The sequence below is a fragment of the Nelumbo nucifera genome, chromosome 2 (genome assembly GCF_055504915.1).
Source record: "Nelumbo nucifera cultivar China Antique chromosome 2, China Antique-T2T, whole genome shotgun sequence".
In the NCBI taxonomy this organism is placed as follows: domain Eukaryota; kingdom Viridiplantae; phylum Streptophyta; class Magnoliopsida; order Proteales; family Nelumbonaceae; genus Nelumbo; species Nelumbo nucifera.
The window spans coordinates 99,583,490-99,608,595 of NC_142650.1; the positions used below are offsets into that span (position 1 = coordinate 99,583,490).

Consider the following 25,106-nt stretch of genomic DNA (forward strand, 5'->3'; position numbering starts at 1 on the left):
ATCAATCATTCAAAGGTAAAATTACAACTTTAAATCCTCTTTTTCCTTTTGTTGTTTATAAAGTTTTTATTGTTTTTTTGTAAAAAAACAGTCTCAATAATAATTGCATGAGCATTTTGGACATTTTTGTGCCTCTTATAAGAGGATTCTAACAGAAGGGGTATACTTGCCACTGTGTCAGAAACTTCAGGGGAGGTAAGTGCAATTACCAAACTTTATGGGAGATTTCAGCAACGGTCAGAAACTGCAGGGGAGGTTTCAGTCAAATGCACAAGAGATTTTGATTGGTTAAGTGTATTACGTATAATATCTTTTTTGTGCCATAGACACTGCTCAAAGGGTAAATGCTAACAAGCAGAACAGAATAAAGACAAATCCCATCAGCAGATCATCATGGAAGTACGAAACATATCCCAAAAAACTGTGCAATCTCTTTCTAAGAAGCAATTAAATAGGCTTACAACCACATGTTCCATGACCATCAAGTTGAGTTGCGACATCATGGAAAACACTAGCCTGTTCAGTCAAGTTTTACTATGCTCAACTACAGGGAGAATTTGGATCACATCTTATTGTAGTTCTAGTGTCTTGACCGACATGTATCCCTACCACCAAAATCCAGTTCAGAACATCACACGGCCTGAAAGAGCAGTCAAAAGAGTTTAACTTAGATGAAGCAATAGTATATTCGAGGAAGAAAGAAATGGTAAGCTCAATTAACACAACTTTAGCCATTCCTACATTAAAAAATACATTAATTTGCGATTTCTAGCCATAAACAGTGAAAATAATCCTTACATTAATGTGCTAAATTAATTTCACCATGTCAAGCAAACAATTCACTACTTTTTGATACCAACAAAATTAATGGAGATCCTTTTTGATGGAGGAATTGCAGAATACATATGGCATAACAGTAGAGATAATGAATCACATTCTTACTAGAAAGCTAATCATGAACCAGGTTTTGCCATATCCATATCTAGAAGGGGCCTTGACTCTAAATATGAGCTATGCATGAAACTGCAAGCAGGAATTCATACCGTCTCTAACAGATATAGTTAAGCTTGTACCATATATGGTCTTCGATTTAGCCATGGTAGCTCAGCCTATTAATGGAACAGATCAAGTCCATCCCTACCTTCTGTATCAACTCAGATTTCTCATCCTAACTAGGCTAAGTTCAATTGTTTCCTTCAAAACAAACACTTTACTCCTTGAAATTGAATTTTCTTTTTCTTCTTTCAATAACAGAAGATTAAAAAACAGAAAAGCTCTAAACGGTAGAAGTAAAAGGTAATACATTTTTTACTTGCAAGATCTGCTACATCATTTTTTACTTCTTTTGTTTCTTTGTTTCTTTCTTTTTAAGATACTTAAAAGGTAATACATTATATGGCAACAAAGAAGGTTGTACAAGAAATGCAGAATGACTGGACAAGCAACAATTCCCTTACGGAAAAATAGTCAGGTAAAGAATTGTCACTGGAGAAAAATAAAATAAAATAAAAACTCAACCCCCAATTTGGCTAACCCATCTATCATTCAATTTAATGCATTGGGGGATGTGTATCAGAACTAAGACACCGATTGTTGTTTCTCTTATTTTATTCAAGAAATGAACCAATCTCCAAGGTACACTTCCCATGCTGATGCTCCATATCTGATTGCATTTGTTGAGCTAACGTCAAAACTTAGGTAGATAAACTGCAGTTGCTTACCTGTATGGATCCCATTGAGGAGGTTTCTCACCACTGCTTTTGTAACATCCGCATTGCTAACCTCCCTACACCCAAACAATGCTTCTTGAAAGCAATACCAATTCCTGCTAGCCCAGGTGATGCAGATACAGAAGCAGGGAAAGAATCCATAGAAATTTAAAACAGATTTCTAATTCCTTTACCAATTTCAAAAATTTAGGTGATAGGATGTTATTATTTTCAAGTTTTTGTAATTCAATTTCTAACTGTATTATCTCAAGAATAGGGTTCTAAGTTTTCCAAATATTTACTGTTATTTCAAAACTGCTATTTATGCTAACTTTGTTCTTACTATTTATAGTAATTCTCATAATTACTATTTATAGTAAAGTCATGAATTACTAGTTTTAGTGGGATTAAGAAAATATTAGGGTAAATTGTTGAAACCTCCCCTGAAGTTTGGTATGCAATTAGCTCCCCTAAACTTTTTGACACAGTTGCAAGTAGACCCCTCTGTTAGAATCCTCTAACAAGAGGCATGAAAATGTCCAAAATACCCATGCAGTTTTTTTTTTGAAAAAGATAAGGTAACAATTTTATTAGAAGAAAGAGAGGGGGGAGTATACAAGTAGTATACGAAAAGCAAAAAAAAACAAAACAAAACACATACACATCCAGCCTAGACCCCCCCCCCCCCTAAGCAAGGCTGGGGGCACAAAAGACCAACACAACCACAAACCCAGCCAAACACATCCAGTTTAATGAATTCTGGTTGTTATGAGGAACTTTTCCCTTTTTTTCCTCTCTCTTACCTCTTAAAGTGATCTATCTCTTGGCCATTCACCCCAACCCCAACAACAAGTTCTTTTTCTTTCTAATCTTTTATTCATTCTTTGAACTAGAAAGGACACAGTTAGAAATGAAGTTATATGAAGGAACCGAGGAGTAGCTCCAATAGGTGATAAAATGAGAGGATGTAGGTTTGATCACATGCATAGAAGACCATCTAGAGCAACTATTAGAAAAAAGTCATCAGCTTCAAATTGAAGGGGCTATAAGAATTACGGGCAGACTGAAAAGGACTTGGGTGGAAGTAATTAGAAACAGTTTAAGAACCCATAATTTAATGATAGATATGGCATTTAACAGGCAACCCCCATATAGTTGGGACAAGGCTTGATGACGAGGATGATTTTTTGCTCATTCTTTGGCGGACAGCAAGCTGTTTGATTGTTTTTCCATCCTTATTCTTCGTTCTTAATCACCCCACAAATCCCACTACCAGATCCAAAATTTGTAGGGCCCCCACCTGTAATCCTACATCACCAGGATTCTAAACTGAACAACCACCAAACTGATGCCTAGTAAGTCCTTGAATAGAAGTGAGAAATGTAGCTGTAGAGACGAAATCATAAGGGGATGCTTGTAAGATTTATGGGAGGTTCCTACCCAAGATGCAAATGAGATTTATTTGAACTCTTCTTTTAGCTGGAGCCCATGACAAAGTAGGCCAAGGACCTTTTCCTTCAAAGCATCAAATGATTTCATCAAAATTCCTCCTATTTCTTTCTTCCTAGACTGCCAAAACCTTTACAGGCACAATGATCTTCCAATCGTCCCCTCTACTACCAGAATGTCCTCTCCATTGGACTACCATGTCTTTGAGATCTCCACAGGGCACACGTTGCAGTGTAAAAAGTCCCAGGAAGAAGTGTCATAGCTTTCTAGTCACCTAACAGTGTAGGTGTAGGTGTAGGATGAGGTTGGTAAGAAATTTCCTTTTAGATTCTCCTACCATGTTCTTTGCTTCTTTATGCAGTCTGCCATTTCAAGCCACATATCATTAATCATTCCAATATAAACTCCATTTTCATTCTACTATCAACCTGTCTCTAAGGCCAAGTTTGGGAGTGCTTAAAAAACAAGTGCTTATTCTAGCAAGGACTTATAAGCGTTTGCTGAAAAAAGCACTTATTTTAAACAGGGATAGTATAGGTATTTTTAAAATGATGTGGCAGGCCAAGATAGGTCAGAAAGGACATAAGCACTTAAAAATAAGCTCAAAATTTGGGCTTCTCAAATAAGTGTTTATTCTGAGAATAAGCACTTATTTCGGGCTTATTTCACAAATGCAAATAAGTGCTTATTGGTGTGGTTCTGGCCCAAAATAAGTGCTTATTTGAATAAGCACTTTTTTAAGCACTCCCAAACTTGGCCTAAATTGAGCTAGTTTTCTCCTTCTAGGTTTTCCTGTATAATTCAGACACTTATTTTCTTTTCTCAACCAGGTGTGGGATCACATGTCGATGGATTTCATAACAGGCTTGCCGAAGTCCATGGGGAAAACTGTATTTCTGGTGGTGGTAGACCAGCTTAGAAAATATGCCCACTTCATGGGCCTAGCTAACCCTTACATAGCTGCCCAAGTGGCTCAAACGGATATCCAGAATGTGCCAAACTTCACAGCACACCAGTTTCTATTGTGAGTGCCATTCCACAAAGTACCATGAACAGATTTTGAGAAGAATCTTTTAGGGTTCAAGGGGTGAATGTGTGCCATTCCACAAAGTACCATCCACAGTCAGATGGTCAAAGCAAGGTTGTTAACTGATGCCTAGAGACCTATCTCTGGTGTTATGTGAGTTAGAAGCCAACCCGGTGAATGAAATGGTTAGCTTGGGCTGAAATACAACACATCATACCATGCTGCATCAGGAACTACACCTTTCAAGGTCCTTTATGGTCGTGACACTCCATTTTACCCTATGAGAAGGAGTCTACCTCTGTAACAGAAGTAAAAACCCAGCTTTCAGCTCGAGATGACATCCTCAAGGCCCTAAAACTACACCTACAGAAGGCTTAGCAGCAGAGGAAACTAAGTTATGATAAGCATCAAAGAGAAAACTTATCAGGTCAGGGGCATGGTATATCTGAAGTTACAATCTTACCAGAAGACTTCTATTGCTAAATGGATGTGGCAGAAACCATCTCCCAGGTATTTTGGCCCCTTCTGGGTAATAGACCGGGCCGCTTCCATTGCCTACAAGCTGCACTTGCCCCCATCTTCAAAGCTTCATCTCGTGTTTCTTGTCTCCCTTTTGAAGCCTGGGATAGCACAGTAACAAGTCTAGTTTTGCCCCCATTCAATGCAGATGGAGAGGTGGAGATTAAACCACACCAGGTCCAGATCACAGACTTCAGGTAGGTTAAGATGGACCACAAAGTTGTAAAGCAAGACATGGTCCAGTAAAGTGGTCTTCCAACCGAGGATGCCACAAGGTAAGACGACACTAAATTGCAGCAATGGTACTCCCACTTGAACCTTGAGGATAAGGTCCATCTCCAGGGGGAGTAACTGATAGAATCCAGTCCAGCCCACGGCCTCAGGATCATAAGGTTCAGGTCCTGGGAGACCAACAGCAGCCCAAGGAGCAACGACTCAGGTTCAGCCCATGAAGCCTACCATTTGGCTTGTCTACGTCAGAAAACCACATGAAGGGCATTAGAGTGGAGTGAGGTGCCATGTCCATGAGATTGTAATAAGGCCAATACTATACAAGGCCTGGGGAGTTGGTTGTGCTCAGACATGTATATTCCCCCTTTTCCATTTTCTTTTTTCTCCCTTGTTCAGGAGGCAGAGCTCCCTCAAAGAAGCCCATCGTTTCTGAGCTGAAAGCTTACCAGTCCTCAGACATTTTCATCAAGTATTAGTATCGCTAAAAGATAGAAAAAGTGCAAAGAACCAACGTCTAGGGCTGCAATGCTGGTGCATGTAAAACAATCTCACAAAGATGGAGTTCATTGAATTTATCAAAAAAAAAAGGATGGAGTTCAATGAACATAACTTGGGAACTGATATATCAGAACAGTTCAGAAAGTCTTTTGGAATTCCATCTACTTCCAAATAAATGACTAAACAAGTCCCAACCTAAATTCCAGCTACATAAAACATAACTTGGGAACTGATATTTTAGAATATCTCAGAAATTCTTCTGGAAATCCATCTACTTCCTAATTGTAGGAAACTCTACGCTAAGGTTTATTCTATCAATTGTTGATATTATAGGAACAGGGCTTAGGAGCACTCTGAAGTCTGAACAGAATTAACTCAATGACACTGTAGATTTTTAGTGAATAACAAAAATTGCCCATAATGGGTGCGATATAGTAATGTCAATGATTAGGTATCACTTAATATTTCTCTTTTCATGAAGCAATTGCCTCAAATAGGGTGCATATCAAGCAAAAAATGGGAAATTGTAACCAATTCAAGTGGGCCAAATGGATGCAATTCTTTAAGCTTCAGTGTCACAACAAAGAATCTGGTCTCAGAAGAATTTTCACTACAAGGTACAACTATTAATTGACAACAGTAAAGAACTTAAATGATGCACCAGTTATATGTGCCTGCAAATATGCTGACTTGCCTATCAATTAAAGCAACAAACCTCACTCAATATACCAGTTATTCAACAAGCAACATAAAACCAATATGAAATAAGTTCTCTAAAGGCTAACCTTAAAAAATATCTCAAATGGTTTACTGTGAAGAATCATTTGCAGGAGGCGGAAGATGATTCACAACCAAAGGAGCGCGTAGAGCCCTGTGGGTTGCATCCTTTTGCTTCCGAGCCTTGTACATCTCTTCTGTTTCAATCACGACCAATCTCTTTACCTATCAATTAGAAACAAAAACAAGGGGAACCCTCATCATAAACCAAAACCCAATTGATTAAATCAAGAGACAAATCTGAAAACATAGAATTTGCTTAGAACCTGTTGGAGCATTCCCCTAACAGTAGGTGTGTTCCAGCGCATGACAGTTCGGTTGCACTTGCGGAGGCGCAGGGCCTCCAAGGTGCGTCTGTGAAGCCTCCTAGTGCCTGGAATACCTCTAACCAGGGTTATATAGAGGTGAGGACTCCATGCAATTGGAACACAGGCTTTGAAAGCCTTGAAAGCATTCATCTCTTCCCTCCTTTTCTCACTCTACCACCAGCTTAATAATATAAAGTGATGGCCCTACGAGAGTTTGCTTACTTGCAGAGCTGACTGTAAAGATACAGATAGGGGTGTCAATTGACCAGGTTGTTGTCCAATCCAACCCAAATTTAATGGACAGAGGGTTGACTTCAATTCATTTTAATACAAATGAACCAGATTGAACCCCATCCAATCCAAATTGATTGAAATAACATAAATCACATAAAAAATGTAAAAAAAATGCAAACATAAAAAATTATAAGAAAAAACATTAGAAATTTCAGGAAAAAATAAATGGCACCATCAACAATATGGATATATTTTAAGTTCTTATAACACCTAACAGTGAAATTGAATTTTCAATGATGTAATAAGAGATGTATTCCAAGTTCTTATAGCACCTAATAGTGAAGTTGGATTTTCAATATATATTGTTCTTGTACATGTTTTCTTTGAAAACAAATTTAACAATAAGATCATTTTCATTCATTATCTCCTATTTGCATCATTATACCTGTTCATGGGCCAGGCCAAGCCAGACTTGGGCGGGCTATGAGTTTATATCAACAGAACACATTCAGGCCCAAGCCCGAGCCTGAAGCCTGGCCAGGAAATTGAGAAAATAGGTTAATTTCCTTTATTTAACAACAAAACTGATTTATTTATATTAAATGACTTCAAAACTAAAAAATACTAAAAGATCTCACTACAACTTGAGAAAAAAAAAAAGATGAACAAACAAAAAATATATTATTTTATTAAATAATATATAGTTTTTGTTATATAAAATATTTTCAGGTTGGGCTTGGGCTGGGATTTCTTGAGAAAGCCCAAGCCGATCCTGAAAAAGAAAGCCGGTCCTGGTGTTTTGGGCCCAATCCCGAGCCCGTGGGCCTAAATTCCTATCCACCGTTGGGCTACCTGGCCCATGAACAGGTCTATTCATCAGCAGTTAGCTTTCTTCTCACTATAATACATTCCAGTTTCATTCCATGAGCATTCATCTGTGCAGCAATAATGTCAATCTGATCCTCTTTTGTTCCTTCACAGGGCTCTTTAATACGGTACTGGGCATTCATCAAAAGGCAAAGATATTTCTTTCCTTTGCTTGTTGGTTCAAACTTCTATATCAACAATTCAGCATATCCATTCATTATAGCATTTTTTAAACAGATAGCATCCTAGGTATTAAGCTACAGGGAACAAGCCAAACAGATCAGAACAAAATTCACTAAACCTATCTTGCAGGCAGAGTCTCTGGTAATACCCGAGCACGGGCAAAGTTCCTGCATATTTTTGTTCCTGAGGAAATTCCTGTTTTGGTACAGGAACTCTGTTTCTTATTCCTGGAATAATTGACTTGTTTGGCAAATTGTTCCAAGGAACATATTTCTATTTGACAGAAATATAAATGATGTTTGGATAGCCCTGTTAATTCTTCAGATCAATACACATACAATAGATTGTTACAAGTTCTCAAACCTAAAGTTAACAAAAAAAGACCACACACCCTGTAAGCCTTTGCATTTTTAAAACCATTATCAGATAATTGTTGAATAAAAACAAGAAGACAATGTATCTGAAATAAAATATAAAGCATAGCTTTCTCATCAAGAATATAAATGCTTTAAAATAGGAAAGAATGGGCATCCAACAGCTATCTGGTTTTCATGGTTCATACTTCTTCCACTTCGAAGCAACCACACTTAACAACTTGGATTAAAAGCCCTTTGATTAAACCTCCCACTAGAAACAAGATAGTTCTCTAATGCTAAATGCCATGAACTGCCTAAGAAAAAAAAATACTTGCTTTCAGAGCATCTCCGTATTATGAATTTTCCCGAATTCAATTCTATAATTTACCCAGACACAGGGTTTATTGCAGAGATAAGCCCATTAATATTATGAATGATTTCATTTTAAAATCTGGAACGCCCAATCTGAAATGAACACATAAACCCATTAATTCAAAATCTGGAAGCAAGAAATATGGAAGAACAATGCAAGCCATTACCCAGATTCAGAACAAGCTCGAGAAGACAAAAAACAGAGTTCGTTTTCTCATTTCTATTATAAACACATCAATAGAAGAAAACAGATTTCGTTTTCCATACGTATTATAAACACAGCAATAGAAGAAAAAAAAAATCAATGTAACTGTTACCTGAGGGGTACTTGCTGCCGAAGAAAGAAAAAAAATCGGGCTATTGATTTGTGATGCCTTCTATATGCGTCGGTAGAAGAAAACCAGTGAAACAAAAAAAAATTGAAATTATAAGGTGGACAAAAGAGAAAGCACAACACAGAAAAGCGGTAAAAAAACTAACATTTTAGAGAGATGAACGACGATGATACCTGGGGATCTCGTCGCCGGAGAAGAAAGCAGTTCCCTTGGTCAGTGTCTTGCGGCGAGAGGGGGTTGTCGATGGAGAGACTGTTGCGAGGAACTTAGGGCTTTAGAAAGGGTCATTACTTACACACCCCTTATAGTTTTACGTATTTATTAAAACCTACCCTCTAGTTTCCATTTCACTAAAACACTCCCTACAGTTTGTAATTACTTTTTTTTTTATAATTAAATAAACTATATTGGTTAGGGGGTGAGCAAAAAATCGAACCAATCGAAACTGAACCGATCAGTTTGGTGTTTTTACAAAAACCAAAGGTATCGATTCGGTTTCGATTAACCAATATAGAAAATTGAAGATTAATCGAATTGATCGGTATACATATATTTCTATATATATATATATATATATATATATATATATATATATATATATATATATATATATATATATATATTTATATGTATGTATGTATGTTATATATATTTTATATTTTTATATATTATAAATTAATAAATATGCATTATATATAAATATATGATATATTATTTATTATTTAAAATATAATATTTTATATACATTTATATTTTTATTATATATTTATATATATTTTTATAATATATTATAAAAATTGAAAAATCAAAAATTCGATGAATCAAACCGACAATTAATTGAACCGGTCACCGGTTAACCAATTGGCTTCGATTTGGTTTCGATTACCAGTTTTCTAAAAACTAGTAGTATCGATTCAGTTACAAGAAAAAGGCACCAAATCTTTAGCACCCCTAAATTATTAGCAGAAATATTTACATAGTTCATTACATCCCGGACCCAAGAATCGTAGCTACTAGCTATTGAACTTAAAAAAGTTAGGGCCCAACCAGGAATTTTTTATGAGGGGACCAAAAGATAAAGTAGATGCGGCGAGGGGAGTAAATATTGATGGGCTCTCGAGGTCCCCAATAAATATTTTTCTTGTTAAGCAATTATGTATATGTTTGGTTTCATTTACGTTTATTGAGTAAATGTTTATTGGCAGTGCCACATAGGCACTTCATCAACAAATACCTCATTAATTGCATTTGTGTGTATCGAAGTTTACAAAAGCAAACTCCAGTTTTTGTGTGCCTCTCCCGTTACAGGAAGCTTCATTTTGGAGCTTCTTGAAACAGGTAGGCGTTTATTGGTATTTTGCTAATGTGGTGCCTAATGGCGCCTATGTGTCATAAACACCCTCATTAATTGTTTTTCTTGGTTTTATAGTCACACAAGTAAAAAACGCTTACTCAATAAATGTAAAAGGAACCAAACACCCTATATATGAGTTGAATGTTATATTTTCTATAACATAACAAGAAGAGAAGAGTTGAATTGATGTAGTAGATCTTAAGTTTGATTGCAACAACTGTAACACATTATACAAATTCGAGTAAACGAGAATATTTCCTATTTTCTTATAAAATGGGAGATACAAGAGGGGCTACACGGCTCTGGGGTAGCACGTCCCCGATAATCCAAACAGTTAATAAAGGCTAAAGCTCTAGGAACCAAACCAATTTTGCTAACCAATCTACAACTTTGTTGGCTTCTCTGTTGACATGTTGGTACTCTATTTTTCCATCAAAGCTTTGGTCAATCATCTTGCAGTTGTCAATCTCCATGGTGACTTGGTCATGTTTTTTAGGCAATCAATGACATGCTTGGAATCCCCTTCGATTGAAATGCATCTATTATTGAAATTTCTAGTTAAATTGTGGGCTTCCCATAATTCAGCTAAACAACCTAGTCTAATGGTGGTTGATCCTATTTTATACGTGTACGTACCATGGTAAGGCGGAGGTTGGTCAGTCTCCGAAGGTCCAAAGATGGCAGTGGGAAAGAGAGCATGTGGGGAAGAGAGGAGAAGAGAAGAGAGGAAGGAGAGTCCCTCTCTCAGAAACCCTAGGTCAAGGTTTTATTGTGTTGTCTCTCCTGGGGAAGAATTGCTCTCCCCCTTTTATAGAGAAAAAGTTAAAGTTATCAAGGAAGAAGTTCTTTCATGTTAGGAAAGGGAATCTTTTTTTGTTAGGAAAAAAGATATTTCCTTTTGTTTGATTATTAAGGGATCATTATTAGAGAATCCTATCCCTTCTAAATTCTCTCCATATGTGACCCTATTATATTTACGTGGTGTGCGTGACGTCATCATTTGACGGGTGTACTTTCACTAAACCCACATGTGTAATTTAAAAACGCACGTGTAACCGACATTTATTCCCGATCTACTGTGATTTTGCAGTTCTATAATGGTGTCGAGTTCATCGGTGTTCGAGGTTCATCGCAAATCCACGCGTGTTCAAGGTCCATTGCAAATTCGCGCATGTCTTATAGGTCATCATAGATTCACACGTGTCTAAGCTTTATCACAGATTCGCGCTATCCGAAGTTCATCGTGACCTATCCCGGGTATGAGTTCATCACAATTGCAGATCTACGATGAACTCATCGCAAACGTGCAATGGGTTATGGATTCATCACAGGCGTCCATGTAGCGTTGGTTTGACACCCTTTGTACTTTGATGGTCTTAGCGATCACTATGTACCTACATTAATCCCCCTGCTTATTGGTAAGCGGGAACTTACTGATAAGCATTTTTTGTTGTCGTGTTTGCTTCAGGGTTTCACAATGGGGCGATGAGGAACAGTTTTGTAAATGTTGTGGCATTTTGATCTTTTCATATTAGGCTTGGTGATCATTCCTGTTCTTGGTGAGATGCCCTACAATCTTTGTGTGTGGAAAAATTTTATTTTGGTATGTTTGGTAGCCCCCCCACCCGCTTATTGAGCATTGTGGTATTCAACTTAGTAATGTTCTTGGATGGGAATCAAGAGTTTTCATTTTGTGATTCATTCCCCCTATCTTTTTGACAGGGTGTCGTGTTGACTCATATTTGCTTTTCGGATCATCGGAGTTTTTTGCAGGTATAAGCGACGGAAACATCATAGGAGCATTTTGTAAGGTATAGTTCAATATTTTCTCAATTTTAGTCCCCCTGTTTCTTAATAGAAGTCATTGCATCAAGAGACAAGTGAAATGAATAGTTGGCTTCTTTAATGTTCAGCCCCCCTGTATCTTGATAGAATGTCTTCTATCGAGAAACACTTAAGCTAGGTGGTGGTCGGATACGTAGTGAAGGCGAAGGATTTGATGAACCTCAAGACGCATGGGCAAGGCTTTAGAAAATATAGTTGTTATGAAGAAGGATTGGGCTTCTATGTGGACACCCGTAGTTACTCATCAGGGGTAGGGGAGTTATCTCATATGCCATTGTGTGAGTGGGTAGATATTCAATGTTCTTAGGGGAAGTTGGATCCTTCATGGACTTGGTCGCAAATGAGTATCTCTAAAACTGTTGATCCTTGATTGTGATGAGGTACTATCACAAGTATAACTACACCGTATTTATGAACTATCGTGGGAGGCGGAGTTTTACACTCCCCTTAGTTTCGACATGGACATCATTTTAGAAGATGAAAGGTCATTAATGGCAAGATCCTTGACGGTGTTCGAGTGATTTTCTTGAATGAGGTTATCGTTATGTGTCTGTCGGTCTTCATCGTATACAAGCATTAGTATCGGTGCGATAAATGTTATCACAAACATCAAAGGCAAGCAAAGATAGTAAAATGCAACCAGTGGAAATTGCCTTAGATGCCATTACACAAATAATGAGATGATTTAGCAATTGCACAAGAATAGTCCCTGCATTACTTTGTTAGTGAAACACAACATCGTTATTCATGAGTCTCGGCTTTTCGAAAAGAATTTGTCCATCGCATTAGAAAAACACTTGCTCTTTTCATGTGAGCAATACATGAATAGTTAGAATGTCATGGTGCTTGATTGATTATTGTTGTGGGCAAACTACTTGGTTTTGCAACTTGTTACCTTTGGTTCGTGAGCGAATGCCTCTATATCTCAAAACGCTTAGAGAGAAGAAGGAAATTTGCTTATTGTTCTATTTCATGAAACATCGCTAGGTGTGATAAGGTTATCTTGGTATGATGTAACAACTTAGTATGCACCTGGGAAAGGTGAAATTGAACCTTTTAACATGGGAATATGATTTCCCGGGGAATGAGACAAATGTTGTCTGGCACGGGGAAGATAAGTCTCCGAGCAATATGGTTTAGGGATCAAGGTAGTCCTTTATTGCCTTTTGCGATGAGTTTTTATCTTGAGGGAAGTATTTGATCGAGCGTTGTTCGTAGTTAAGTGTTATAATTTACGTCTCAAATTGTTGCATTTACAGGTTAAGCTGAATATTTGTATTAGGTAGAGAACATACCTGATATTGCTGAAGCATCCCTGGGATTGCCAAGGGTGTGAGTGCCCCTTAGTTTGGAGGCCCAACGCAAGTGTTAAACGTTGTTGATAAGAAAGAAGTTGATATTAATAAAGCCCCTCAAGGGTTGCCTAGGGATGTGAATATGCCTTGGATTGCCATGGAGTCTGGGTGCAAGCCTGGGGCTGCCAGGGCCTTCTCGGGATTGCCGGAGAATCTGAGTACACCTGAGGCTGCCAGGGCCTTCTTGGGGTTGCCAGGGAATATGAGGACACACCTGGGGTTGCTAGGGCCTCGCATGGGGCATGCAGAATCTAGGGCGGACCAGGGTATGCAAGAGCACACCTGCCAGAAAAGGGCCTTCACATGGGGCATGCAGCATCTTGGTGGGCTAGGGTATGTGAGAGTACACCTGCCAGAACAGGGCCTTCACATAGAGCATGCAGCATCCTGGATAGACCAGGGTATGTGAGAGTGCACCTGCTGGAATAGGGCCTTCGCATAGAGCATGTAGCTTCCTGGTAGACCAAGGCATTCGCATGGAGCATGCATCATCCTGGCGAACTAGGGTATGTGAGAGTGCACCTTCTAGAACAGGGCCTTCGCATGGAGAATGCGGCATCCTAGCGGACTAGGGTATGTGAGAGCGCACCTTCTAGAACAAGGCCTTTGCATGGTGCATGCGGCATCCTGGCGGACTAGGGTATGTGAGAGCGCACCTACCGGAACAGAGCCTTCGCATGGAGCATGCGGCATCTTGGACGGACCAGGGTATGTGAGAGCGCACCTAATGTAGGTACCATGGTAAGGTGGAGGTTGGTCAGTCTCCGAAGGTCCGGAGATGGCGGCGAGAAAGAGAGAGGATGTGGGGAAGAGAGGAGAAGAGAGGAGAGGAAGGAGAGTCCCTTTCTTAGAAACCTTAGGTCAATGTTCTATTGTGTTGTCTCTCCTAGGGAAGAATTGCTCTCCCCCTTTTATAGAGAGAAAGTTAAGGTTATTAAGGAAAAAGTTCTTTCCTTTTAGGAAAGGGGATCTTTTTTGTTAGGAAAGAAGATCTTTTCTTTTGTTTGACTATTAAGGGATCATTATTAGAGAATCCTATTCCTTCTGGATTCTCTCCATATGTGACCTTATTATACTGATGTGGCATGGGTGAGGTCATTGTTTGGTGGGCATACTTTCATTAAACCCGCATGTGTAATTTAAAGATGCACGTGTAACCGGCATTTATTTCCAATCTACTGTGATTTCGCAGTTCTGTAATGGTATCGGGTTCATCACAACTCCACGTGTGTTTGGGGTTCATCGCAAATCCGCGTGTGTCTTATAGGTTATCGTAGATTCGTACATGTCTAAGCTTTATCGCAGATTTGCGCTAGCCGAAGTTCATCGCGACCTGACCTAGATATGAGATTGCGATGAACTCATCGCAAATGTGCAATGGATTATGGATTCATTGCAGGCATCCATGTAGCATTTGTTTGACACCCTCTGTACTTTGATGGTCTTAACGATCACTATGTACCTACAATAGCCTTTTAGATCAATGATATTTCCTAAATGGTCTCTTACAACACATCCAATTGAACAATTTCCATTCACACAAGAGACATCAAAATTAACTTTGATGGCATTTAAGCAAGGACTCATCCATCTTATAGGAATCCAATTTTTAACCTTTCTTTTCATTTCCTTCAAACAAGATTTAATTTCCCAAAAGGAGATCAGAGGTCTATCAAGAATGATGGCAAGAGGCAAAATTTTTAAAGGTCTTCTCATTTCAATTCTTCCAAATATGCCATAACAGAATGGCAAACTTTCTTTTATATCAGGGTCTTGACCAATTTTTAAATCATTTTCAAACAAGTTCCTCCATATTTCTTGGATGGATTGACTAATCCCATTTGTAAGCTTGAAATTATTTTGGATGACCAACCAAAGTTATTTAAAGTGGTTTCAATTAACAAAAATATGATTTAAATTCTCTTCTGCCTCCCGACATATATTATAGGAACCATCTATCTTCATACCTCTCAATAACAAATTCTTTTTGAAGGAAGCTTATTATTTAAGCATATTCCTATCAATACTTTCCCTAATTGGAGTGTCATCAACCCAATTATCACTCTAGAAATTTATATCCTCACCATTACCCACTTTCCCAACCATACCTTTCCTCAATAATTCTTTGAAAGAAAGGATGCCCTTCCAAGCCCAAGAACTAAGTAGCATGCTAGATCCCTTGCAAAATAGCATAAAGTTCAGCTTCCTCCACAGATCCCAAACTTCAAGACTTTTCACTTACAATACTGTAGTAGACAGGATAAGGAGTTGGATAAACATATAGCATCAAAGGAAAAAAAAATGTCTGGGAATAAACTTCATTCATCTGTAAATAGAATTTTGTCTATATGAGAGTCCAACTTTAAGTTATACTTTTGTTGAGTAACAGGAGGATCATCCCTACCAATTATGGGATGTATAACTAAGTTAAAAATATTATTAATTCGCATTAATATCCAATGCACTAGGATCTGTATATCCTTAAAACATTTTTCATTTCACACAAACCAAATATAATAAAGAGCCAAAGCATAAAATTGCAACAATAAGGCTATGATGTAGCAAAACATTTATCAAAGAATTAATGAAATTCAACCAGGAATTTTGAAAAATATTTTGAAGGTTTATATCCCACTCTATAGCAAATAAAATAGATGGTTAATGGGTTTTAAATCTTGATGGCAAAGGCTACATTGAATTTCCTGAGGGGGTGAAAATAAGACTTCCTTTATCTTTTTTGAGTGGTGGTAAGAGGTTAGAAACTGTTTTGTTGAACTTTTACAAATAAATGTCCACTTGACCTCTGTTTTAAAGTGAGTGGAAAATGTTAAAGGGTTTGGATCTAAGGTTTGTTATTCCAAAATAACCTCTAAGGCCTCATTCGTTTTGCAGATTTTAGTAGGGGAGAAAGTCGGTCAATGGGATTGTGATTCCCATTGACTGACTCTCCCGCGTTCTTTTTCAGGATTTAGGTGGGATCCATGATAAATATGTTTTCCCTAGGTATTACTTGTTCAGGGAAGTGTTACCCTTCTTTCACTTGGGAAAGTTAACTTTCTTGAGTGGAGAGTAAATGTTCAAAATATAATATATCAAAAATACCCATTAAAACAATATAATCCAAAAAGCATAGACTTGGACCCAAGGGTAAAAATGACAAAATATAGAAAAAATTAACCACTTACTTGGGAAAGTGGGTGAGGCAAATGAACATGGAAAAGTTGAGAGGCCTCATTTACCTAAATAAATTTAACAAAACAGAACATGGATAAGTGCACTCCCGTAAATGGCCTCTTTGTAAACCAACAAGGCCTAAAAGTTATCATATGACATGTATTCTACCCCTTTTACAAACAAAGTTTTAATAAGGGCTGAAGGTTTATTTGTTTTCTAAAAGTTCCATAAAATAACCATTACTATTAAGCCATTTTTGTGATAAAAACCTTGGTTTTGGCATGCCTTAAGGGGTTATGTGACCATTCCTATATATGGAAATACAAATAGTCGTTGATGGAATGTCAATTAAATAAAATACATGCAAACAATAGGGGGTGTTTTAATAATACAAAAAATAGAAGATATGTTTCAGCAAATGTGTCAATATAGGGGTGTCTAAGTAAATAACCTCTTTTGAAATTAAAAGGGGTATAATATAGAAACTCTTATCCAAGGTTTTTACCAATCATAAAAACCTCTTCTAAGATTTCATTTTAATAAAAATCCCTTGCAATTTTGAAAAACCTACAGTTACCACCCTTTGGTCTTTTTTCTTTGGGAGAATGACTATTCAGCCCACCTCAAATTCTTAGTCCCACCATACAAGTGGGATGAATCCTAACCGTGGATTGATGCCAAATCCATGGGCAGGATGCGGTTTATAAAGCGGGCTATTAATAGACTATGGGGGATTGTAATTTCAGAATTCTGCAGTGGGATCTGGGATGCAGTGTACTTCTCCCCTTTTTTTATAAGTCCTTTGGTCATTGTTCCAACAATGGAGACTTGGAATTTATTAATTTGCCCTTACTATTTGTTAAAGCATCTTTCTGTATAATTCAAAATGTCAGATTTCCCCTTCTACACTTCACCCTAGTTGACAAATATACAAAGTAAAAGTACTTTACTCTTTTTCAATTTGGTCCAAGCAACTTGTTTTAGCTAAAAGTTAAATTTTGGGGGTAATTTAGTAAATCTTTCTATGAATTGATAGGAATAAGGGTAATTAAAAAAAAAAACTAATCCATTAGGAGAATGTTCTCGGTCCATTACAAGATGGAAGGGAGGTAATTTCAGTTTTTTCAAAACCATAGGAGAGGTTTTTATTAAAATGAAACGTTAGGGGAGGTTTGTATATTTGGCCAACCTCTATTTTATGCCAAAATAACCATAATATCTTTGTTAACACGTGAATACTCGCCACATGTGCTCGTTGTATGAAATATAACTTTTAAATGTTTTATTTGTATTAATTAGTTTTAAGTTTCTATTGAATAATTTAATATGTGATAATTTTTATTAACAATTTTATTATTAAATATATATATTTTAGATTTTAAATATTAATAATTTTATTGTTGATGAGTATAGTAACTAATATTTATTCTAAAGTGCAACTTAATTGATTAGTTAGCATAAAAATTAATTATGTTTTAAGTTAATTTAATTTAAGTTATATTTTGACTAAACTTTTTTATTAATAATTATAATTATATGCAAATACATCAATCGATATAAAATTATAACTAGAAGGGATGCAACAACTAAAAAAGTTGAAAATTTGAAAATTGAACAAAAAAATCCAGTTAATAAGTGATCAATTTGGTTTTGGTTTAGTACCTTTGACAAAAGGAAAGATGAGTTTACTTTTCGGTTAACCTAAAAACTTGGTGATTAACTGGACCAACCAATATATATATATATTATCATATATTATATATAAATATAAATGCATTACATATATATAAATAAATATACGATATTTATAATTATCTATTTATACTATATTGTATGTTTATATATTATAAACATAAAAAATTGAAAAACTAAATATCTGATTTGGTTAACCCATTAATTGATTGGTTTAGGGGATTTCAATTTGAAGATTTTCAAAAACTGATTCGATTTCAAGAAAAAAAATCATGGTTTGGTTGTCTCAACGATGAGCACCTAAAATACTTAAACTACCCCTAGGTTTTGCGAAATGGACTAGGGTCCGTTTGGTTCACGGTCAAGATTGGAATTGGAATCTCCTATTTCCAACGTTTGTTTGATTCGAATGGGGATCAAAATAGGATTCCAATTATATTGTTGTTTAGTTCATAGTACTTATTATTGTTTTATTGGTACTCTATTGTTAATTTATTAATTTATAATTATTATTTCATTATCACTTTATTATGAGTATTTTATTCAAAGTTTATTAATAATTTATTAGTATTATTTTCTTATTATTTTAATAATTAAAATATTAATATTTATTATTAATTTTTGAATATTTTATTATTTTGTTATTCTTTCCTAATATTTTATTATCAATTTATTAATAATTTAATATTGTATTATTATTCTATTATTTTTGTTTTATTTTTTATTATTGCTTTATTATTGGATAATTAATACCTTTGTTTCTTAATATTAATTTATTAATATATTTATTAGATTAGTATATAATATTACTATTTTACCAATATTTCATTATTATTTAATTATTACTATATTATTATTATTATTATTATTATTATTATTATTATTATTATTATTATTATTATTATTATTATTATTATTGTTGTTGTTGTTGTTGTTTTTATATTATTATTATTATTCAATAATTAATATCATTATTTGTTATTATTAATTTCTTAATATTTTATTATAGTATAATAATAATAATAATTATTATTATTATTATTATTATTATTATTATTATTATCTTGACATTACTTTAATAATATTTTATTAATATTAGGGATTGTAAATTTTTTTAGGAGTTCTTTGCTTCATGACAAAATGTTAAGTGGGATTCCCCCATCCACCAAGAATGGGAATCAAAATCCGACTAAACAAATGGCTCAAGGAAGATTCCAATTCCAAACACATATTCCAGGGAACCAAACCAAAAAAATCTGGTTTTTTGGTTGTATTTTGATTAAATTAAGTTAATTATGTTTTACGTTGTATTTTGATTGGATTTTATTTGTATTAATAATTATAATTAAACATAAATATATTTAATGGATATAAAGTTATAATTAGTAGGGATTCCCATGAAAAGTTAAAAAAATAAAAAACTGAACCAAAAAATCCAGTTAATCAAATCGATTGGTTCAGTTTTACTTCAATATTATATATTGATTTAGTTCAATTTCGATTCAGGGATTTTTAAAATTTGATTCGGTTTAAAAATTAGCTCATGGTTTGGTCACTTGAACCATGAGCACCCCTAATAATTAGGGTAAAATACTTGAAGTACCCCTAGGGTTTGTGAAATGGACTAAGGGTCCATTTGGTTTGCATTCATGATTGAAATTGAAACGGGATCGTAATCACCTATTCCCAACGCCTGTTTGACTCAAATGGGGATCATAGTACTATTCCAGTCATTGTTGTTACGTTATTACTTTCTTAGTACTTAGCACTTTATTATGAATATTTTATTAATTTTATTAATAATTTATTAGTATTGTTTTATTATTATTTTAATAGTATTTAATAATTAATATCTTAATATTTCTTATTAATTTATGAATATTTTATTATTTTTGTTATTAATTTACTAATATTTTATTACCAATTTATTAATAATTTATTATTTTATTAACAGTTTATAAATGTTCTATTATTTTTATTTTATTATTTTAATATTACTTTATTATCATTAAATAATTAATAACTTTGTTTCTTGTTATTAATTTATTTTTTTACATATTATTTTACTATTATTAATATATTATTACTTTCATAATATTTTACCAATATTGTCATTATTATTATTGTTGTTGTTCAATAATTGTGAGCTCTGAAAAACTCACAATTAGCTCAAACAAAAGAAGTTGCCACTCATTTTTCAAAGGAAAATGGCCCTCATTTTTAGCTTTGAAAATTGATTTTATTTCCTTAATAGTAACTTTATCCTCCACCGAAAAAGCATTCAACCATAGAGATTCTAAATTTAAAAGGATTAGGAGAGGGAAGGCGTTTGGCACCCCTCTCTCCAAGCTACTATAGCAGCTCAATAAGAGAATGGTTTAAGCTCAATTTCTAACAAAAGCCAATAGAATAATTGCTTGAAATATCGAAATCTGGAGAAAATGCTTCCAACTTCTCCCAAAACTGATTTGAAGTGATGTTACTGGGTCTTAGGTACTAATTTCCCTAGACCCTTGCCTCTCTACCTCTTTATCTCAGAAGAAGTTGAAATTCCATCAGCTAAAAGATGTAGTGAAAGGCTTACCTTTCGTGTGTAACCTTGTTACTAAGATTCCATCAAATAAATTGAATGGAAGAGTGTTTGAATGAGCTTAAGAGAAGTTTGAAGTTGTTAAATGCTTAGGGATTTCTTACAAATCTTACATCTGAAACATAATGGGCATATTTGGAGTTTTCATGTTCAAATGCTTAGGGGTTTTCTCATGAATGGGGCACCTATAGGGGTTGGGAATACTTCTTGGTTCCTTCCTCTGTTTCACCCCTCCAAAGATCTACTTATATAGCTTGAATTGGGTCTCTATTTATAAAGGGAAATGGGGAATAGGTCTAAAATTTTCCCAATAAGAGAACATGGGCTTCAAAGAGCACTTTTTCATGCAAAAGGTTAAAGATTTTCAAAGAAAAATGTGTTTAGTCAATTTTTCCTTTTTGGTGAAAGGATTCACCTCAATTTAGGGTTGATTTTCACATGTTTTATGCATCCAATGGGGTTTTGAGGTGTGCCTGTTAATGTAGTCTCATATTTGGGATTTTCAGTAGCATAAAATGTAAATTTGACTCATTAATAAATGCTATTTTGTTCTTTCTTAGCTTTAAGTGGGGTATCTTTGGGTTTTTAGGCTTTGTAAGTCTATACGGATCTATTTTATTGGTCCAACTGCCCAAGTGTTTAAAAAGGTTAACCAAGGGGTTGACATCATCTCCCACCCTCTTGAGATCTCAGGTTGGAACAACTAATGTAGTAGTTTAATCTAGAGCGTCAAGATGAAATATTTTAATTTAACAGTCAAACAAACAAACTAGGTTATGAAATTTGACGTACAAGGGTTTTTGGGTCTCTAAACATGGTTTGGGGATTTTTAAAAATTGATTTGGTTTCAAAAAAAAAAAAACTCATGGTTTGGTTACCTGAACCATAAGCACCCCAAATAATTAGAGTAAAATACTTAAAGTACACCTAGGTTTTGAAAAATGGACTAAGGGTCCATTTGGTTTGCGGTCAAGATTGGAATTGGAATCAGGATGGGAATTGCCAATTCTGAATGCTTGTTTGTTTAAGATAGGGATCAAAAATTCCAATCATTGTTGTTAGGTTCATTTGGAGTTGGAATCGCAATAAACAAAAAATTTTCAATATTGTATTAGTCCATTATTGTTATTATTATTATTATTATTACTACTACTACTATTATTATTATTATTATTATTATTATTATTATTATTATTATTATTTTATTGTTACTTTATAATTTTTGTCATGTTATTATTTTCTTAGCACTTATTATTGCTTTATTATCAATATATTTATATCAAATTATTATTTTATTAGCACTTTAGTATGAATATTTTATTACAAGTTTTTTGATAATTTATTAGTACTGTTTTATTATTATTTAATAATTAACATATGAACATTTTTTATTAACTTGTAAATATTTTATTAATATATTATTATTTTGGTATTACTTTACTAATATTTTGTTACCAATTTATTATTTTATTAATAGTTTATAAATATATATTTTTATTTTAATATTACTATATTATTATTGAATAATTAATACCTTTGTTTCTTATTATTAGTTTATTAATATTTTATTACTATATAATTATTAGTATATTATTATTGTACTATTATTAATATATTATTACTTTCATAATATTTTATCAATATTGTTATTATTGTTGTCGTTGTTGTTCAAGAATTAATATCATTGTTTGTTATTACTAATTCATTAATATTTTATTATAGTACTATTATAATATTACTATTTTACTAATATTTTATTAATGCTTTAATTATTCATATTTTAATATTATTATCTTACTATTACTTTAATAATATTTTATTAGTATTAGGGTTTAGGGTTCTTTTGTGAGTTCTTTACTTCTTGTCCTCTTCACAAACTATGGAATGGGAGTCCCATTCCCTGGGGGGAATGGGGTCTCAACCCCATTTACTAAGAATGGGAACCGAAATCCCATCCTGACCAAACAAACAGTTGAGAGAAGATTTTGTTTCCAATTTTAAACACCTATTCCGGGGAGCCAAATGGAACCAAAGGTCCTGTTTGGCAATGTTCCCACTTGTTCTTGTTCTTTTAGAAATTCATGTTCTAGAACAAGAATATTATTTCTTGCTCCTTGGGAGTAATAGAGATGTTTGGCAAATTGTTCTTCAAGAATGAATTTTTGTTCTACAGGAACATAAATAACGTTTGGATAATGAAATTATTTCTTAACATCAATATTGCAAATCCACCTACATTAAGCCTAAAATTAACCATAAAAAACGCATGTCATGTCATAGTGATGCCTTCATATTATCACCACCTAATCCTTGATTACTTGAGGATCAAAACAAACATACAAGTAATAAAATAAAAGCCCAACATGCCATGATGCAACAACATGCTATGGCTACAAATCGTGCATATAGAACTACTAACTCCTTTATTATTTTATCCATTCTTCTTTTTTTTTTCAATTTTAAAATGTTCATCCTATATAAGATTGGGAAGAAAGAGTATATACCATTAGGATTTGTTTTGATTGGATGTATAAACCATTAGGATTTTTTATTTTCAAATAGAACATCCTGACACCAATCCAACTCATGGACAAAGGTTCATAATAGAGGACATAACAAAAGACAATCTTAACAACGAGTTCAGATGAAATAAAGAAACCCCAAATTTCATGATATTCAACAAATACAAACAAAATAGTATAAAAAACGATTTCAAAATTTAGGTATATGGAAACTTGCATCAGTTAGAGATGATTGTGGTGAGAGATGCAAGTTTGGGTGAATTTGGCCGGAGCAACGATGAGTTTAAAACAGAGCAATGACAATACAAACTAGGTGGATGAGAAATGAATACAACCTACCTGTTGGCACGTTCCTGGCTAGAAATGTCATCGATGCTTTCTATCGTTCACTCGTCGTCTAGTTGTTGATGTAATAGGAGCCAAGGGAGTCCCTCCTTCCTCTGAGATGTGCAACAGCAATGGGAGGAGAAGTGCCAAATGAAATTTGGTTGTTAGGGCTTGTTTCTATCATTTCGTGTAAAATACCAAACATACCCCTTATCTCACGTGGGAGTTGATGGCACGTGTTTGTTAATAGGGGTTAACGTTGTGGGAACCGCGTGTTCTCTAGGAACGCATTCTTTGAGAGTGTCGATTTTTCACACCCAAAGAATGCATTCTTTGAATGTTCTCACATGAGAGTACCTTTTGTTTTCTTTTTCTTGTATCAAATGCGTTCCTGCTCCACGAGAACACCGGGAATGATAGAAATGTTATCATAGAACGTTGTCAAATAGGGTCTAAGGTTTCACTTGGTTTGAGGGAAGATTTTGGTGGGATGGGATGAGAAAGTGAATGGGTCAAAATTTTTCATGTTCCATTGTTTGGTTGCATAAGGGAATATAGTAGGAAAATCAACCTTAATAACAATTAATTAATTAATTAGGTAATTACTAATATTTGTATTATTTTATATTTTACTATTAATTAATTATTAATTATTAATATTTATTATCTTATTTGATAAATAATTATTTAATTATTTAATATTGATAATTAGCTAATTAATTATAATAAATAATTACATTTTGATTCTTATTTAAAAATTTATATTATTAATATTTCTTATGAATTAATTAATAAATTTTATTTTGTATTATTAATTGTTTTAATTATTTAATATTTGTATTATATATTAATTCATTAATTACTTAGTTAATTAATTATTAACTACATTGTTGTTAACTATTAACTAATTATTAAATAGTTAATAGTACATTTTTATTATTTAGTAATTTATGATTAATTATTATTTAGGCATTAATTTTAAATTATTTAAAATTTAATAATTAGTTGATTAATTATTATAATTAATTAATATTTTAATTTTATTATTAGTATTTTATTTTATTAATACATATGACTTAATCAATCATTTTAATACTTTTTATGAAATATTAATTAATTAGTTGTTTTTAATTGTTTAATAAATTTATTATTTATTTTTAATTAAGTTATTTTTTTGTTATATTTAGGCATTAATTTTAAATTATTTAAAAATTAATAGTTAGTTGATTAATCATTATAATTAATTAATGTTTTAATTTTATTATTAGTATTTTATTTTATTAATGCATATGACTTAATCAATCATTTTAATATTTTTTATGAAATATTAATTAATTAGTTGTTTTTAATTGTTTAATAAATTTATTATTTATTTTTAATTA

General features: G+C 33.8%; 1 protein-coding gene and 1 long non-coding RNA gene across 5 annotated transcripts; both read right to left on the reverse strand.

Annotated features, from left to right (window-relative positions):
- Positions 1-341: 341 nt before the first annotated feature.
- LOC104606296 (ribosomal protein L30 family protein) lies at positions 342-9,144 on the reverse strand. 4 transcript variants are annotated; one of them, XM_088897071.1, is made up of 6 exons: positions 9,039-9,144; positions 8,848-8,907; positions 7,198-7,285; positions 6,477-6,752; positions 6,219-6,375; positions 342-640 (listed from the first exon to the last, which is right to left on the reverse strand). In XM_088897071.1, the coding sequence occupies exons 4-5, from the start codon at positions 6,666-6,668 to the stop codon at positions 6,241-6,243; spliced, it is 327 nt and encodes a 108-aa protein (XP_088753197.1). In that variant the 5' UTR covers positions 6,669-6,752; positions 7,198-7,285; positions 8,848-8,907; positions 9,039-9,144; the 3' UTR covers positions 342-640; positions 6,219-6,240. The 4 variants fall into 4 exon arrangements, with proteins under 4 accessions (XP_088753197.1, XP_088753198.1, XP_010269716.1 ...); XM_088897072.1 differs by having other exon boundaries at positions 8,848-8,904; positions 9,039-9,090; XM_010271414.2 differs by lacking the exon at positions 7,198-7,285 and having other exon boundaries at positions 9,039-9,143.
- Positions 9,145-15,314: 6,170 nt separating this feature from the next.
- Positions 15,315-23,976, reverse strand: LOC148802605 (uncharacterized). The gene is made up of 3 exons (XR_016082293.1): positions 23,737-23,976; positions 16,605-16,658; positions 15,315-15,665 (listed from the first exon to the last, which is right to left on the reverse strand). It is a non-coding gene; the product is annotated as an uncharacterized LOC148802605 (long non-coding RNA).
- Between the last annotated feature and the right edge of the window lie 1,130 nt (positions 23,977-25,106).

Bases quoted from the DNA above. Each gene is read 5' to 3' on its own strand.
- LOC104606296 (XM_088897071.1), bottom strand. From the start codon at position 6,668: ATGAATGCTTTCAAGGCTTTCAAAGCCTGTGTTCCAATTGCATGGAGT. The intron at 6,376-6,476 runs GTTCTAAGCAAA...TCTAATTGATAG, and splicing joins TTAGGGGAATGCTCCAACAG to GTAAAGAGATTGGTCGTGAT.